General features: G+C 38.9%; 1 protein-coding gene across 1 annotated transcript; it reads right to left on the bottom strand.

Moving 5' to 3' along the window:
- Nucleotides 1-4,836: 4,836 nt before the first annotated feature.
- Nucleotides 4,837-16,566, bottom strand: necap1 (NECAP endocytosis associated 1). Its single transcript, XM_023266081.3, has 8 exons — nucleotides 16,427-16,566; nucleotides 14,451-14,551; nucleotides 13,386-13,490; nucleotides 13,172-13,253; nucleotides 10,501-10,609; nucleotides 9,543-9,690; nucleotides 9,194-9,287; nucleotides 4,837-8,235 (listed from the first exon to the last, which is right to left on the bottom strand). Exons 1-8 carry the CDS (start codon nucleotides 16,519-16,521, stop codon nucleotides 8,181-8,183), a joined length of 789 nt encoding a protein of 262 aa, XP_023121849.1. The 5' UTR covers nucleotides 16,522-16,566; the 3' UTR covers nucleotides 4,837-8,180.
- Nucleotides 16,567-18,018: the final 1,452 nt, after the last annotated feature.

The following is an 18,018-nucleotide window of genomic DNA, read 5'->3' as shown; positions in this document are numbered from 1 at the left end:
TGTATTGGTCCACCACCACTCCTCCTCCAATAAGACCTCAGCAATCACCACACATGAGTATATGTACAACCAGAACTGTCAGTCTCGGCAGCTGGTAGTTGTAACCAGTTCACGCTGGTGCCTCTTTGTGTTTTGTTTGTGTTCCTGTATGATCCGTTGGTTCTGTATCAGGTATCTGTGGTGTATCGGGGTGATTATGGACATTTAGAGCTTCTGTTAGCAGCTGATAATTCAGTGTGGAGACTGTTAGCAGTCCACTAACTTTGGGGAGAAGCTATTTGTAGCGTCAGTCTTTGTATACTGTGTGTTTAACGTGTGTGTTTGGAGGCACTAGTTCTGTTTAGTTAGTTCTGTGCACTGACTATTAGTTTCTGTTTGTGGTGTGTGTTGCTGCTGGGTTTAAGTTTGTCTAGGGAGTTTAGTTGTGTTGTTTTGTTTGTGTTTAGATAGTTTGAACTCTGTTAGCCTTCGTTTGGTTTTATTTTGTTCTTTGATTTTGAACACCAACCAGCCTTGTTTTCTTTGTTTGACCACTTTTATGTTAAATTTGCTACTGAACAGTAAGTTCCTTTACCTGAACCAAGAACATCTGGTGATCTTTGTTACAGCCAGCTGATCCAGCTGAGGTTGGATTGGAACACTTTGACTATGATTTTAGGGTTTTATATCTGTATCAGTGCACAGAATACACCCTCTAGCTGTGGTTGTAGTGTTTCCATAGAGATACAGGACTTTCAGTCTGTGCAAACACTTGTGTACTTGAGTCGATGGTGAGATCTACATTAAGTGTACCCTTATAGATTCTTTTTTTCATTTAACCTTTATTTATACAGGTAATCTCACTGAGATATGGGGTCTCATTCGAAAGAGAGACCTGTCCTCAAATAACACAACAAAACAGTACTGAGTCTTTGACAAACAGCACTAAGGGACCTGAACTAGACGATAAAACACTGAGTTACAGACAGACGGGTTCATGACAAAACACAACACAGACATCGAAATGGATGTGCAAAAGCGCCAAGCAATAAAGTTAAAATGGTTGTGTACACGGTTAGCATCTTTTGGCCTTAAATAGCAGTTTGCATTTGATTTTTAGTTCAGTTGTGTTGGCGTTGGAGCTCCAGAGCTGCATGTGGCCAAACCCTGGTGCCACATTTGGACGTGAACTGATGTCCTGTAACGGGTACACGTCGTTTTCAGACACCGTCTCTGGGCACCGACCACAAATTCTTCTCATCACAGCTCCCAGCCAAGTTAAAATTTACTTGTCTATTTATTTTACGAAGTGCTGATGAAGGCGATGCGAGGCTCAGATTTCCCTCAGTGACCTCAGTCTGTCTGTCTGACCGGTACCAGACTGTCTGGACAGACAGACTGGCTCTGAGGAAACCACACAACCCTTTATTCTGCAGCTGTCGGTGCACAGATGACAGTTTGTTGCATATTTTTTTTTGTCAAATACATGAATCAGGTTAATTTAAAGCCATGCTAGTGGTGCGGTATTGGAATAGCTGTAGGTATTTGGCACATATATTCATCAGAATGACTTGTGATTCCCTTTAGCATCAGCAGCAGATCAGTTTTCATTCATCTGTGAGGCTCAGATTCCAGATGATGCATAGAAATGACAAAACTGGAAGGACTGTATTGAAACTTAATCAATGTTTGAGGATCCAAAGTTTCTACCTGCCTTATAAAAGCTTCAGGTATTAAAACCAAAATGCCAAAGCTCCAGCTGTTGGGACTATTCTACGGTTTGGATCTGGGTTACCGGTTGGATCTTTAAATTTGAATCCCCTCCATGCTGATGGTGATAGATGAGGAAGTTTTCTGGAAAATGAAACTAATACTCCTGTGAGCACACAGCGGTATCGAGTTTATTAAAAGCCCCCGATTTCTGTGTAATTTATGCTCAGATCGAAAGCAGTCTGTCAAAATGACACAGGAGTGAAGGTGATCTGGAGAGACGTGCTGCTCAGTGTGGATTACAGACAGATTAGACATCCTCACACATGGACATGGTGTTCCCCTCACCTTTAAACCCCATAAACCTGCATTATTTGTCACATTTTTACTCAGTGTAGGCTCATTTTTCAGAATCAGAAAAGCCTTTAATGCCAAGTGAGTTGGCACAGACAAAGAATTTGAGTTGCAGTACTCGGCAACAGACAGTAAAAGAATAAATATACAAATGTAAATCTGAGAAATTCTAAATAAAAATGCTGTAAGTATAAGAAGTACTGTGTAAAGGTCAGTGGAAACAAAGTAATGTATAAAAAAAGACATAAATGTGCTTAACCAGGGTAATAAGAGTACAATTTAAATTACAGTATTGCACATTACATTTTAAAGCGCCTCTATGGAACGAGCAAGACTAGAAGAACTCAAAAATGTCCACCATTCACAGATGTAATGCCTTAAATGCAATTAAAAACATAGAAAAATATTGAATTTCTTTAATTACTTATTTTGCAAAACTTGAAAAAACTCAAAGTCAACATGCCCAAGATTTTTCAAGTGTCCACTGGTGTTACTAATACTTTAAAAAATGATTATTTATTCAACAGCTATAGCTGTTTTATCACTTACATTTAGTTTTTTACACTGCTCCACTCATCAGCTTCAGAAAGATGTTTCACTGTGCTGAATATATCATCCAAACAGTCCCTGTCCTGTTGTTTTATCCATCAGATGTTTTATTTTGGCCTCTCTAATATATTTTGGTTTCTTTTTCTCCAGGGCTGTACAGTAGTATAGTGGTTAGCACCGTCGCCTTGCAGCTAGAAGATTTCTGGTTTGTGTCCCGGCCTTCCTGGGATCTTCCTGCATGAAGTCTCCATGTTCTCCTGTACATGTGTGGGTTTTCTCCAGGTTCTCCAGCTTCCTCCCACAGTCCAGAAACATGCTGAAGTTAACTGGTGATTCTGAACTGTCTGTAGGTGTGAATGTGTGTGTTTGTCTCTATGTGTAGAGACAAACACTGTCATAGACTATTACCTGTCCAGGTGAACCTGTGATAGACTGTTACCTGTCCAGGTGAATCTGTGATAGACTGTTACCTGTCCAGGTGAACCTGTGATAGACTGTTACCTGTCCAGGTGAACCTGTGATAGACTGTTACCTGTCCAGGTGAACCTATGATAGACTGTTACCTGTCCAGGTTAACCTGTGACAGGCTGTTACCTGTCCAGGTGAACCTTCACCCTCAGTCAGCTGGGATAGACTCCGCCCCCCGTGACCCCAATGAGGATTAAGGTGTGCATAGATCTGTATTCAGCTGAATATTTGTCACATGACTGTTTTTCTTGGTTATTTTACTTATGGTTTCAAAAGGTGTTTTTCCCTGTTAAAGGGTGTTTTCCTGCCACTGTTGCCTTAGGGCTGCTCTGGGGGTTCAGGCATATGGGTTCTGTAAAGCGTCTTGAGACAGTTTGACTGTAGTTGGCGCTATATAAATAAAATTGAATTGAATTGGATTGAATCGGGTGCTTAATTCTTGGGAAACCTTCTCAATGACGTATGGAGAATAAAGTGATTTTGATGAAATATTGCAATTTTAAGCTTTTATTTTCTTAATTTTCCAATAAAACCGTAAGTGACCAGTGAGTAGTTCGAGGGCTATCAGAAAATTGACAATCTGATAATTCTTTCTGTTCTTTCTTTGTTTGTTTGTTTTACTTTCTTTTAATTGATTTTTCAGAACAGCGAAAAAACACAACACACACACAAAAAGAAAGCGAGTTGACCATAGTATATGTATTGCAGTCATAGTGAGTCCAAGATACAATTCACAGTAACAAAAAATAAATACATGAAAAAAAAATAGCTAGATACAGAAAAGAATAAATCACAGCAACCAGGAGGTTCTTTGAACCTGGGCAGACCAATCCCTTAACCAAGTCTGTTCCTTTCATTCTACACTGAATACCCCAAAATTCATCATTCTTGCCCATTTTGTTGTAAAAAGATGAATTCTACCACCAATACAGAACCTCAGTCTCTCTACAATAATAACCTCAGATGTTAGAGACTTCCACAGTTGGACAGAGGAGGGATGGACACCAGCCCATTTAGTCATTCCAGCCTTTACTAGCCAACATTAAGAGAAATTGAACTCCTCATTGTGTGCCTTTATTACCTGTAGGTATGTACCTATTCCTTCTGTTTTTAAAGATTTTAACCCTGCACACCTGTTACCAAACATGCTCAGTGGTGTCTTAACTTCAGTTTAGACAGATATCAAAAGGCTGAAGTGTCCTCAGAGGCGATGACACAATCAGAGGAAGATAAATGGAGTTCCAGATGAAGTTCAGAGAGAACCAGCTGTCCATCGCTCTCTCTTTCTGTCTGTCAGCAGAGCTAAAAGCTACCGGTCACTGAGCTCACAACCTGACCTTATGTAAGATTTCTCACCTCCACTATGGACCATCTGTCTTTCTTCCCCAGTTAGCTTCTTATAGAGTCTGACTCCTGAAATGGACAGAGGTGGAGGACGTATTCAAACTCTTTATTCATGTCAGAGCAGCTAAAATACAGTGTAGAGTGTTATCAGTCCACTTTCTTTCACTTTCCTGGGGTCGAGTCGTGGCGACAGAAGCAGGACATTCCAGTCATCTCTCTTTCCAGCAACATTTTCCGGCTGGATCACTCTGATCTCAGACTGTTGTGGTGTTGGAGGCTCATCTACCGTCATCTAACAGCTCCTGTCCTGTTCAGCCTTCACGTTTTCACAGCTCACTGCTGGAGGAGTCACAGAACTGTTTTCTAAAACTAATAAAAGGACAATAATGGAATGAAAACAACGTCTGAGTGCAGAAATAAGGACACCACACATCCTTTGAAAGGATTTATTGCCTCTTTCTCATGAAATTGGTCATAAATCAAAGTGTTAGTCGGTGGAATGAGTGAGGAATGGGAGACATTTGTCTTTTTAAATCTCAGCCAGCAGTGGGAGCGATGTAAACACAACACACATGTATGATTTATCCACCAGCCCTACAGCTCAATGCCACTGTAAATACAGTAAATCTCAAAACTCTACGCAAATTAATTCACAGTCAAAAACAGCTTCAGAAGCCAAAGGTCCTGTAAACACAATCTGAACATTTCATCTGCTGCCATGAAGACATTCAGGAGGAAACAATCATTTTAGGTTTTCACTCGAAGCTCGATAAAGGAACTTGTTTCTTTTGTCAGGCCACGAGAGGATTATAGCACATCATTCTTTAACTCAGCATCATCAGGACTGAAAGAAACAGAAATTAAACTCAAAATAATGTGTTCACAGGTGTAGAGCTAAGCTAAGCTAACTAGCTGCTAGCTCCAGTTTGTTGATCTTCTCTGACTCTGAAGCTTTTAACTTCCAGATGCTTTCCTCAGATTGTCCGACTCATCTGTTGCTCCTGCATCTGCTGCATTAAACCATTCATGAATCCACCACAGGACTCTTTGCATTTAAACTGCAGCTAGATAAACATTTTTCCATTAAAAGAAGTCTGCATGGTCATTTCACAAACACGAAAAAGCAGGAAACTGAATTCAAGCCCTGCAGCCGTCTATTTTCTCATCATCATAACTCACTGAGAGGAACTGTTTAGACCAGGAGAGTCCAACTCATCTTAGTTCAGGTTCCACATCCAGCCCAGTCTGATCTCCAGTAAAACCAGTAAAACCACAGCAGAATAACTGATAAATAACCACAACTCCTCATGGTTCCTTTGTTTCAGTGCAAAAAAGTTAATTGTGAAAATGTTCACAAAGTGGACAAATGACAAAAACAAGAAACGACAAAAAAGTAGACAAACAACACAGGCAAGACAAAAAAACACACAAAACGACAAAAACGATGCACAAAACAATGAAAACACAAAATGACAAAAATAAGGCAAAAAAACCTCAAGCAAGACAAAAAGGAAACACAAAATGACAAAAATGAGAAGCACACAACAAAAGTTAGACAAAAAACAAAAACAAGACAATGCGACAAACGATGCGAAACAAAAAAAGAGACAAAATATTGGACAAAAAAGTTACAAAATGACAAAAAAGTAGACAAACAACACAAACGAGACAAAAAAGTTAAAAAGCAACAAAAAATGGACAAACGATATAAAAAATTACATAAAAGAGACAAAAAATGACAAAAACAGGACAAAATATTACAAAAAGGAAACAAAATGACAAAAAAAGTAGACAAACGACACAAACAACACACAAAACAACGAATAAAGCAAAACACAAAATGACAAAAATAAGAAAAAAACACAAGTGAGACAAAAAGGAAACGATACGACAAACGAGAAACAAAACGACAAAAAGTCAAAAACCAATAAAAACAAGACAAAATATTGCAAAATTTAGACACAAAACAACAATAGAACAATGAACAATCTAGTATTTTACTTTCTAATCAAACAACTTGTCATGGTCTAGAAATGATTTGAAATTTATAGTTTTACTAATTTACAATCAGCAGTTAATGTCTTCTCTGGAATTTTTACACTTTGAGGGCCGGATTGGACCCTCTGGAGGACCGCTTTTGGCCCACGGGCTGCATGTTGGACACCCCTGGTTTAGAAGCTTCCTCAGCATTTAACTTTAAATCTGGGTGACGTTAATTACAAACTGCATATTTAATGCATAAGGTGCAGCTCTGCAGACAGAACCTTTCCCATTTCTCATTCAACTAGACGATCAAACAGGCAACTTAACTGCATGTTTGCGGTGAAGAAGTATTTCAGTAGTTTTACATTTACTGCCAGCTGACAAACAGCAGAAAGATATGCAACATTTAATTCTTTTTAGCTTATTTAAAAATGTAAATATACAACAGTAAAGAATCTGTGTCTGATTTCAGCTCTGCAACAACAAAAAAGCACCCAGAAGTAAACAAAAACACATGATTTTAGATTGTAAACATAAATTCTCAAGATTTAAGCAGCGTGACCTTGTACATAGATATATATTTTTATGAACACATTTTACTTGCTGTATCTCCTCCAGCCACACTAAATACTCCACTGAGGGTAATTCCTGATCATCTAATAAAGGTCATTTAAGGACAGGATGTGAACTAATGCTTGGAAATTGCATCTATGAATTGATTTAACCCTCCTGTTGTCCTGAGGGTCAAAATTGACCCATTTTAAAGTTTGAAAATGTGGGGGAAAAAATTTTCACAGTGAAACTTCTTATGTCCACATTTTCAACATTTTTGGGAAATTTTTGAACATTTTTTTGTGGAAAAAAAGAAATTTTAAAAATGTTTCTTAAGAACATTCACAAAAAATCAACCAAAATCCAGTGAATTTGACTGGATTTTGGTTGATTTTTTTGTGAATGTTCTTAAAGAAAATATTAGAAGTTTTACTGATATATATATGGAATCACTTTAGATATTTTTAGGATTTTTTGGAAGATTTTTATTTAATTTTTAAAAAATATTTACAAGAGTTTTCTTCCCAAATTTGGGGGATTCTTTAAAATAAAACTTTGAAGGTAAACTTTGAAGGAATGATTGGAATTTTCTTCCTGAAGGTTTTGCAAATTTTCAGAAATTTGGGGATTTTTTTTGCTGAATTTTTGGATTTTTTTCAAAGAAACAATATTTTTTTGGGGTGTTGGGAATTTGGCATCAAATTGGACATTAGACATGATGAGGTTTGCAGCTATTTATGTAATTTTAAGACATGATCCTTAATTCAGTCACAAAATGTTTCTATTCTAATCAGTGCTGTGATCTGAAACTCATCCATCTAATGAGGCTTTAAGACAAGAATCACATTTAAACTCCAATCCTAGAGCATTTTAGAATGTTGAGAATCTCCTTCCTCTAATGTGTACAGACAGAAAGCAGCGGCATCTTGTTGAGGTGTAGTTCTCTGCCGGGCCTGCAGGGGGAGCTGCTGCAGAGACAAAAACAACCCTCTGCTCACAGCACCACCTGCAGGGGAGGAACAGCTGCTGCTCGTAGCCCTTAAATATGGTCAGAACGGCTCGTTTGGTGTTGATGGCTTCGTCTCCTGAGGGGATGCTGGACAGGAGGATGATTCTGCAGCTCTGCGGTCTTTCTGTTTCTGAGGGGTCGGTGAGGCGGAGTTACTCTCAGCGTGATGCACGGGAAGCGACGGACACAGATGCAGGTGAGATGAGAAATCACGACCGACGTGATCGACGTCTCAGAACTGGATCCAGTTAGTGGAGTTCTGTGGTCGAGACGGAGGCGGAACGGAGCTGGAAGCACAAACAGAACTTAGAGGTTTTCTACAGAGCATATCAGTTCATAAACCTCCAAGCAGCTTCTGGGTGCTTTTTCTCACATTTTTCCTCACTGTGGACTCATTTTTCATGACAATATAAAGTCCTGCAGCTCTACAGGAACAGAACAAACAGGACTAGGAGAGAACTCAGAGTTAAAGAGGCATAAACCCAAAAAAAAGAAAATCAGAATGTATTTTTTTAACCCTTGTGTCGTCCTGCAGGTCAAAACTGACCCATTTTAAAGTTTGAAAATGTGGCCAAAAAAATATTTTCACAGTGAAACTTCTGATGTTCACATTTTCAACATTTTTGGGAAATTTTTGAACATTTTTTGGTGGAAGATAAGAAATGTTAAAAATGTTTCTTAAGAACGTTCACACAAAAAATCTAAATCCAATGAATTTCACTGGATTTTTGTTGATTTTTATGTGAATGATCTTAAAGAAAATAGAGGTTTTAGTGATATATATGGAATCACTTCAGACATTTTTTGGATTTTTTTAGGAAAATTTTTACTCATTTTTTGAAAATATTTACAAGAATTTTCTTGCCAAATTTGGGGGATTTTTTGAAATCAAACTTTTAAGGGAAACTTTTAAGGAATTACTGGAATTTTCTTCCTGAATGTTTTGCAAATTTTCAGAAATTTGGGGTATTATTTTTGCTGAATTTTTTAATTTTTTCAGACAAGGAAACAATATTTTTTGGTGCCCATAAATGAGGACAACAGGAGGGTTAATTATGGAAAATTTGTGTATTTTACAGCATTTTATTGGCTGCTGAAATATGACTGCTGTTTGTTTATTACAGTGACTGTGTTTCATTTGAGGGATTAAAAGTTCCTTCATGATGGTGGAGAAGGAATCATAACTGTGTCCACATACTTTCTGCTCCTTTCAGTTTTGTGTTTTACAGTAAAGTTGTCTCCTACCTTGCAGGAGCAGAGAAATCTCCCCACAGATCTGAACTAGGGTTCGACTGGACCACGGTGTTGGAGTTACTGCTGTCCAGCTCCAGCAAGCATCCTGACAGATAAAAACACAGAAAAACACACACCTCCTTAACCGCTGACACACATTTCACTCGTTTCCTGCAGCCTGAAGCTCAGACGAGCCGTTTAATAGCCACTAATTAACACAGTAACGATGAAATGAGGCCAGATCTTAGCCTGAAACACAGAAGAACATCCAGCCTCTCAGACCAGTTTCATTTACTTCCATGTTGACTGAAGAGCTACTGATGAAGAGGAGGTGAACTAAATCAGGTGAAAACAGTCCTACCTGTCGCTGTGCCTCCCGTCTGCTGGACTATGTTGTGATTGGACGAGCCTGACGAAGGGGGCGGGGCTATCTTGCCTCCAGGTGGTGGTGGGAGGAGTCCGAACCCACCTGAGCCTTGGGGGCGGGGCTTATCCCTCTTCTTACCTTGCTGCATAGGGAGTAAAGAGATTTATGCGTTGTAAATATTTAGAATAACACATTTTAATCACATTTTTCAAAGTTTTACCTCAGATATACTAACTGCAAGCTAACCTCTTATTAAAACACCGTTACCTTCAACGCTCCATCACCTGTCTCGGTTTATTCAGAAGACATTTTGAGCAGAAACTTGATGTTTACATGTGTGTCCTCCCCCCTATGTTGAAGGTGATGGTACAGCCCTCACCCCTATGTTGAGCGTAATGTACAGCCCTCACCCCTATGTTGAGCGTGATGGTACAGCCCTCACCCCTATGTTGAGTGTGATGGTACAGTCCTCACCCCTATGTTGAGCGTAATGTACAGCCCTCACCTCTATGTTGAGCATAATGGTACAGTCCTCACCCCTATGTTGAAGGTGATGGTACAGTCCTCACCCCTATGTTGAAGGTGATGGTACAGTCCTCACCCCTATGTTGAAGGTGATGGTACAGTCCTCACCCCTATGTTGAGTGTGATGGTACAGTCCTCACCCCTATGTTGAGCGTGATGGTACAGTCCTCACCCCTATGTTGAGCATAATGGTACAGTCCTCACCCCTATGTTGAAGGTGATGGTACAGTCCTCACCCCTATGTTGAAGGTGATGGTACAGTCCTCACCCCTATGTTGAAGGTGATGGTACAGTCCTCACCCCTATGTTGAGTGTGATGGTACAGCCCTCACCCCTATGTTGAGCGTAATGTACAGCCCTCACCCCTATGTTGAGCATAATGGTACAGCCCTCACCCCTATGTTGAGCGTGATGGTACAGCCCTCACCCCTATGTTGAGTGTGATGGTCTGTCCTTCCTTGAAGCCCAGGTCCAGTTTGGGCCCTGAATCTCCGAGCTGAGCGTTTTTACTGAGTTCGTTCTCTTGTTTCACCCATCTGCAGAGACAAACACTCAACATCAGCACTGATACGGGAATAAACGACGCAGCTCAGCAGTTCTTCTTGCAAGCTGATTCCAAAAAACAACCATGCAGATACAGTAAACAGAAATACGACGAGTCAGTACCGGCTGCAGATAATAACTGACAGCATGGAAGTCAAAAGAACGGCTTATTGGATCCCTGGAAACTGGAAAAAAGCTCGCAGTATAGTCAGATTTATTCAACCCTGTGAACTCCAAGCTGTTACTGAATGATTTCTGTTAATTTTTCACTGCAGTATAAAATCCTGAACCTCTATGGAAACAGAACAACCATGACTAGTTCTGTTGTTTGTTTGTTTTTTAGCTCCTCTGAGACAGAACAAGACATTAAAGAATGGTTTATTGGATATTATTCATATGTTTCAGACCAAATTAATCGATTTATTGAAAATAATGGTCAACTAATGTGGTCAACTATTCAATTAATGGGTTAGGGTTGCCAACTACTTCCTTAAGAAGATAAAAAAATCTACATTCTCTGATTTCAGTTTCTTAAATGTGAGTATTTCCTGTTTTTGTATCTTGTTTTTTTGTTTGTTTTTTTTCCCTCTGAGACACAACAAAACATTAAAGAGTCATATATTGGATATTTTTCAACATTTCTGACATTTTTTTCTGAAAAATTCATAAATATAATCAAAATAAAACTCAGCTGGTGTCACCTTTTAGGTTCTTTAATGCTAAATTCATTTTGTGTGTGTTTTCTCAGATTCCAGCTTCCTGAATTTGAGTATTTCCAGATTTTTTTTGCTCTTCTGTGACTAAACAAGTCATCTCAAGATGTCATATTGAGCTTTGGGAAACACTAAAAGATATTTTTCACTTTTTAAAGACCAAATTAATCGATTTATTAGAATTAACAATATTACAACAAATCAATTTCTGGAAGGATTATTTATTTGTATTATTTATTTTTATTTTTAATTAACAAAAAACCCCAGAAATTCTCAGATTGTAGCTCCCTGAATGTGAGTATTTTCAGTATTTTTCTGCTCCTCTGTGCAGGATGACACAGTTATAATGCCAGAAATCCTAAAAAAGAAAAATCAATTGCTAAATTTATTTTATCTATTTTACAAAATTGAAGAAATAAATGGATTTTACATGTAGAATGTTTTTCCAAATGCCTGCAGATGTTACCAAAACTGTAAAAAAACAAAAACAAATGTGGCTCTACATACTATAGACACCGTAATTTTAATTTGTTCTCTCTTTTATGTAAACACTGCCTGCAGTTGTGTTAAGATCCTGCTCCAGCCTCTGCCCTTCTTCCTTCTTTTCTCTCTTTTTCCTTCTTTCTCCCATTGTTCCCCATCTGTTTGTTTTGACCTGTCTCTCTCTCTCTGGCTCCCTCTGTCTGTCTGTCATCTCTCCCTCCTGTCTCTCTCCCTGCTTCACCTGCCTGCACTCTATTTTGCTGATTACTGCAATGAGTGTCACCTGCAGTAATTAGTTCACTCCATTCACCTGTTCTCTACCTCACCTAAAGTATTTAAGCTCTGTCCTTCCATTCACTCCCTGCTGGATCATAGATTCACATCTCTTCATAGCTTCTGCTGCATTCCTGGATTCTGTTTCTCCCCACCAAGCCTTCTACCTCCTGTCAGCTTCAGCCCCTTGGACTCAACAGATTCCCCCATCCTGGATTTCCTTCTCGTGGACTCTGTTTAACTCCTGTCTGTTTTTGGATACTCCCCAGTCTTCAGTCTGCCAGTTTAGTTCCCCACTAGCTTCTGATTCCCTGAGCCTGCCTTGCCCTTAGTTCTGTTTTTCCCTGGTTTTTGTAAGTACGTTGTTGTGTTGTTTAGTTCAGTTTATTCCTGTTTGGTTTTGTGGTTTTTGTAGGTTTAGTAGTGTAGTTTCTTTTAGTGTTAGATTCGGTTTAATTTATCTCCTGGTTTGTTTTTCCTTTTCTGTATTGGATTAGTTATTTGGTTGAATAAGTCTATTTCTATAATTCACCTGTCTGCCAGTTTACTGTGTGCCTGTGCTTGGGTTCTCCTGCTTCCCTCGTAACAAGTTCAGCTCAACACTTTCAGATTTTTTGTCATGTGATTATTGTTTAGAGCTTAATTACTAAATGGCTTATCAGCTTGCTGAAGTGTGCAGAATTTTCTGTTTCTTACAGAATTTATTTAGAGCAAAGAGTTGATTTTGGTTCATTTTTAAATCAGACATTTTGGAAAATCAACTCGGATTTATTTAAGTTTTCTGACAACAAAGCATGCAGATTAAAGGACTGTCGGAAGGTGAAAATCATCATTCTTTCTCTTTTTGCTTTTCTGTTGTGAATTTGGATTTTTTTTTTTTTAAAAAATATAACATTTCAACTTTTCAAAGCTGTGTGACAAATTTGAGGTTTACAGGGTAAAGTGTGAATCTGAATTGGATATGTAATTAATCGTAGTGATTTCCTGAACCAAGTGATGGTTCACAGAAACAATCTGCTGTCATTATCATCTTTTCCAGGAGGAGAAACTAGTTCCTGTTCTACACCTGAACCTCCTCCTGCTTACTTGAAGTGATCCTGCAGAGCCACGTTGAAGTCGAAGGCGTCGCCTCGATCCCCGAAGCCGACTCCGATGAAAGCGCTGCGACCTGCAGAGAGAGGAGGAAAACCGACATGAACTCAGAGAACGAAGCTTCAGGATCCTCAGATTAATCATTGATTTGGACTCTTGGGACCCAAAACATTAATCTGCTGGCGTCTTCTTGACATTCACACCTCACCGTTATCATCTTGTATCCGCAGAACAAAGTAGCGGCTGGAGTCGCTGACGGTCTCCACGGCGACGCCGGGATATTCTTTAACCGGAGCCTGAGCAAACAGCTCACCTGCAGGACCAAAGGAAGGGAAATGAGAGAAGAACAACAAGCAGAGTGTGATTTCAGTTCTTCCATCTTCAGTTTAAATGCATTTAGCTGCATATTTAACCCTCCTGTTGTCTTCATTTACAGGCACCAAAAAATATTGTTTCCTTGTCTGAAAAAAATCCAAAAATTCAGCAAAAAAATTCCCCAAATTTCTGAAAATTTGTAAAACCTTCAGGAAGAAAATTCCAATAATTACTTAAAAGTTTTTATTTTAAAAAAGAAATCCCCCAAATTTGGCAAGAAAATTCCTGTAAATAGTTTTTAAAAATTAGTAAAAATCTGTGATTCCATATATATCAGTAAAACTTCTAATATTTTCTTTAAGAACATTCACATAAAAATCAACGATTTTTACGTGAATGTTCTTAAGAGGCATTTTTGACATTTCTTTTTTCTACCAAAAAATGTTCAAAAATTTCCCCAAAAACATTGAAAATGTGGACATCAGAAGTTTCACTGTGAATTTTTTTTTTTTTCCTCCACATTTTCAACTTTTAAACCGGGTCAGTTTTGACAACACGAGGGTAAAGATTTAACAGGTTCTGCTCCGTCTTTAGGAACTTTAAATGAGCGTTTAAGACTCTTTTTGTGATCTTATACTGTGTCATGGTTTTATTCTTCTCGGCTGCACAGTGGTTCAGTGGTTAGCACCGTCGCCTTACAGCTAGAAGATCCTCGGTTCGCATCCCGGCCTTCCTGGGATCTTCCTGCATGGAGTCTCCATGTTCTCCTGTACATGTGTGGGTTTCCTCCAGGTTCTCCAGCTTCCTCCCACAGTCCAGAAACATGCTGAGGTTAACTGGTGATTCTAAACTGTCTGTAGGTGTGAGTGTGAGTGTGATTGTTTGCCTCTATGTCTCTAACCAGGGAGCTTCTAGCTGCAAGGCAACAGTGCTAGCCACTGAGCCACAAACGTCCTACCTGAGACTTTGTCCTCCAGTTTGATGAACGCCACTTTGCCCTTCGCTGTGATCCTCATTCGACCAGACCAGTCAGGAGCGTCCAGCTTCCAGTCAGCTGCCCTGAACAGACCAACGTTCAGCAACGATTCGTCACAATAATCTCATTATAAAACCCAGTTATTACCTCTGCTGTTTGGTCTCTAAAGTTCCTAAAACCCAAATGAATGTCTTTAAACAGTCTGTTTAGTTCAATCAACAGTCCAACATGATCCATTTACCATCAAACAAGATTTTAAAACGCTGAAAATACGATCAAGGGTATTTTTTTATTGGGATTATCTCTAAATATTGGTGCCATTTGTGTGTTTATATCACCACTAAAACACCAAACCATATGCAGGGATCTATAGCATGAGACAGATGTTTAGGCTCCATCAGCAGCTAACCAGGACATAAACACTGATTATTGGTCTTTAAACTACATTTCTGCAACAACAACAGTCAGTGTGTTCATTTTAGGAGCCTCTACATTGGGCTGAATGATGGCTTTAACCCTCCTGTTGTCCTCATTTACAGGCACCTAAAAATATTGTTTCCTTGTCTGAAAAAAATCCAAAAATTCAGCAAAAAAATTCCCCAAATTTCTGAAAATTTGCAAAACCTTCAGGAAGAAAATTCCAATAATTCCTTAAAAGTTTCCCTTAAAAGTTTCATATTTGAAAAATCAACTTTTTTGTAAATGTACTTAAGAAACATTTTTAACATTTCTTTTTTTCCACCAAAAACTGTTCAAAGATTTCCCAAAATCGTTGAAAATGTGGACATCAGAAGTTTCACTGTGAAAATAGTTTTTTTCTCCATATTTTCAAACTTTAAAACGGTTCAATTTGATCCGCAGGATGACATGAGGGTTAAATATTTACATATAATACCTGCAGCTTTGGAGCATTTGCTGATATGACTGCAACAGTTAATCAATTAGTTGTCAACTATTAAATTAATCTGTAGGAGTTTTGACAATAGATTTTTTGACTCCTATTATGACAAAACCCGACACTGAGGACATCAGACTGAGCTTTAGGAAACACTGGGGGACATTTTTCAGACCAAATAAATCGATTTATTGAAAATAACAGTCAACTAATGGGGTCTAATATTAAATTAATTCACCAACTATTTCCTTAAAGAGAAAACAAATCAACATTCTCTGATTCTGCTTCTTAAATGTTAGTATTTCCTGTTTTTTTCCTGGTTTTGTTTGTTTTTTTCACTCTGGCTTCTCTGAGACAGAATTAGACAGTAAAGAATTCCTGGAAGGATTATTTGTATTTGTTTATTTTTATTTTTAATTGACAAAACAAAACCCCAGAATTTCTCAGACGTTAGCTTCCTGCATGTGAGCATTTTCAGTATTTTCAGGTTCCTCTGTGACAAAAACCAGTCATCTGAACACGTTAAACACTGATCTACACTTCCACATTTTAGACCAAATAAATTGATTTGATGAAAATAACGTTTAGGAGCAGCCCTGATCTCAGGTGCTGTCAAATACTTTAATTATTATTTTTTTTTTTTTAATTTATTTTATTTTATTTTATTTTATCTTATTTTATTTTATTTTATTTTAGAAAAACACATTCTCAGATGTTAGCTTCCTGATTGTATTTTTTATTTATTTTCTGGCTCCTGGGTTTTGTTAAACATTAATTTGCATTTTTCTACATTTTAAGGCCAAATAAACCGGTTTAAAGACGGTAACGGTCAATCCCAGCCCTCATCACCCAGCGGAGGAGGACTCCGGTTCTCTACCCGGTACGACGACAACCCTCCCGGTCACCTCTCTGACGGACACGCGGAGCCGTTAACGGACAGAACATCTGGACTAACCGACGGTCCGTTAAAACCGGGCTGAGAGCGGACAGCCTCACCGGCACCGGGAGACACCGAGCCGCGCCGTTGAAGCGCGTTTGACGGAACCGGCAGGTGTCGGTTTACCTGTATGCTCGGTTGGAGGCTCGCGGCGGGATCCGGTAAACGTTAACGTCCGGTTTAACGCACAGGATGGACTCGTACTCTGCCTCTGCCGCCATCTTGATCCGACTGATGTGGGAGGGGGGGCCGTGAGGACCGGAGGGACTCAGCTACGGGCTGCAGGGCCGCCGGTAGACCGGAACACACCGGGGGGCTCAGCCCGGTGCTGCAGCGCATAGCTTTATTCATTTATTCATTTACCGGTGGCCTTAATTCTAAGGGTTCATATACATGAAGCTGAACTCCACCTGCTGTGGATGACAGCTTTCATCCGTCACTTTTTCAGAACTTCTGCTACTAAAACACACCCTGGACCCAGGTTAGATAACTATCTGGCTCAACTACAAGGATAATCTGTAAGTTTAGGTAAAGTTAAGGAAAATAATCTTAGGCAAACGCTTCATGCTGTCTGAAACCCATTTTGAAGTTTAAGTTTTCCAGTTTTCACATCGATGGAACTATGTTTTAAAGACTCTTTATCTCATGCAGGACCATTTAGTGTTGATCTGATCAGTCTATATGTGCTGATTTTTAACCTGGACCACATCTAATCTCGTCTACATGCAAAAAAGACAGTGAAATCTCTTTTGTTTTTCCTCTCTCTCTCTCTCTCTCTCTCTCTCTATCTATCTATCATATATATATATGTGTGTGTGTGTGTGTGTGTGTGTGTGTGTGTGTGTGTGTGTGTGTGTGTGTGTGTGTGTGTGTGTGTGTGTGTGAACCAGTTTCAATGTGGTCTTTTTTTCACTTTCACAAGCAGAATAAAATTCTCACAAATCAGTAACTGTCCTACAGAACTAAAAACTCTTTAAATCATAAGTTAGATTTTTTTTTTTTTTTTTTTTTAGATTTGACTAATTTTATGTCATAACTATCTGGATCTAGGCCATATCTAATGTGGTCTAAATGTGACAAACACTGAGAGCTCCTTATTTTAGAGTTTAGATTTCACCAATGAGTAACTAGCTGTGTTTTAAAGAGCTGCTGGTGTTTCTGGTCTGGATCTGACCCTCCATATATTGTGGTTTTATATGTGGACCAGGTCTAATGTGGTCTAAATACAGAAACAAACTGAAATTTCTCAAATAGATAAAAAGCTTCCACAGTTTAGAGTCTGTGTTTACGTCTCTTCAGCCGCCAATCAGGTCCAGATCTCAGTCTTATATATAGTGGTTTAGATCTGGACCTGGTCCTCTGAGGTCTACATGCAGCTAAAGCAGTGATATCTCTCTTTTACACTACCACCAATAAATAAACAGTAAACTATGAATAGGTGACTGCAGAGCTGAACTAGTCCTGCTGCAGGTGAGTTTGCTGCTGAAACAACTAAAATGACCAAATCAACTCATATGATGCAATTTTAAATTTACCAAGTTGTGACAATGACTGATTTCAGTCCTCATGTTACATTTTGGAGATAAAAGCTTCTAGGATAACTGCAAAAGGACTAATTTCTTCATTTTAGGAACAAAAAGCATCCAGAAATCCACCTGCCACAAGTTCCTATTTTAGTGCCATATGTGTGTATTTACATCACCATGAAAACTTCAAAC

Source organism: Amphiprion ocellaris, chromosome 15 (genome assembly GCF_022539595.1).
Source record: "Amphiprion ocellaris isolate individual 3 ecotype Okinawa chromosome 15, ASM2253959v1, whole genome shotgun sequence".
NCBI lineage: Eukaryota > Metazoa > Chordata > Actinopteri > Pomacentridae > Amphiprion > Amphiprion ocellaris.
This window is presented reverse-complemented; position numbering and strand designations above follow the sequence as displayed.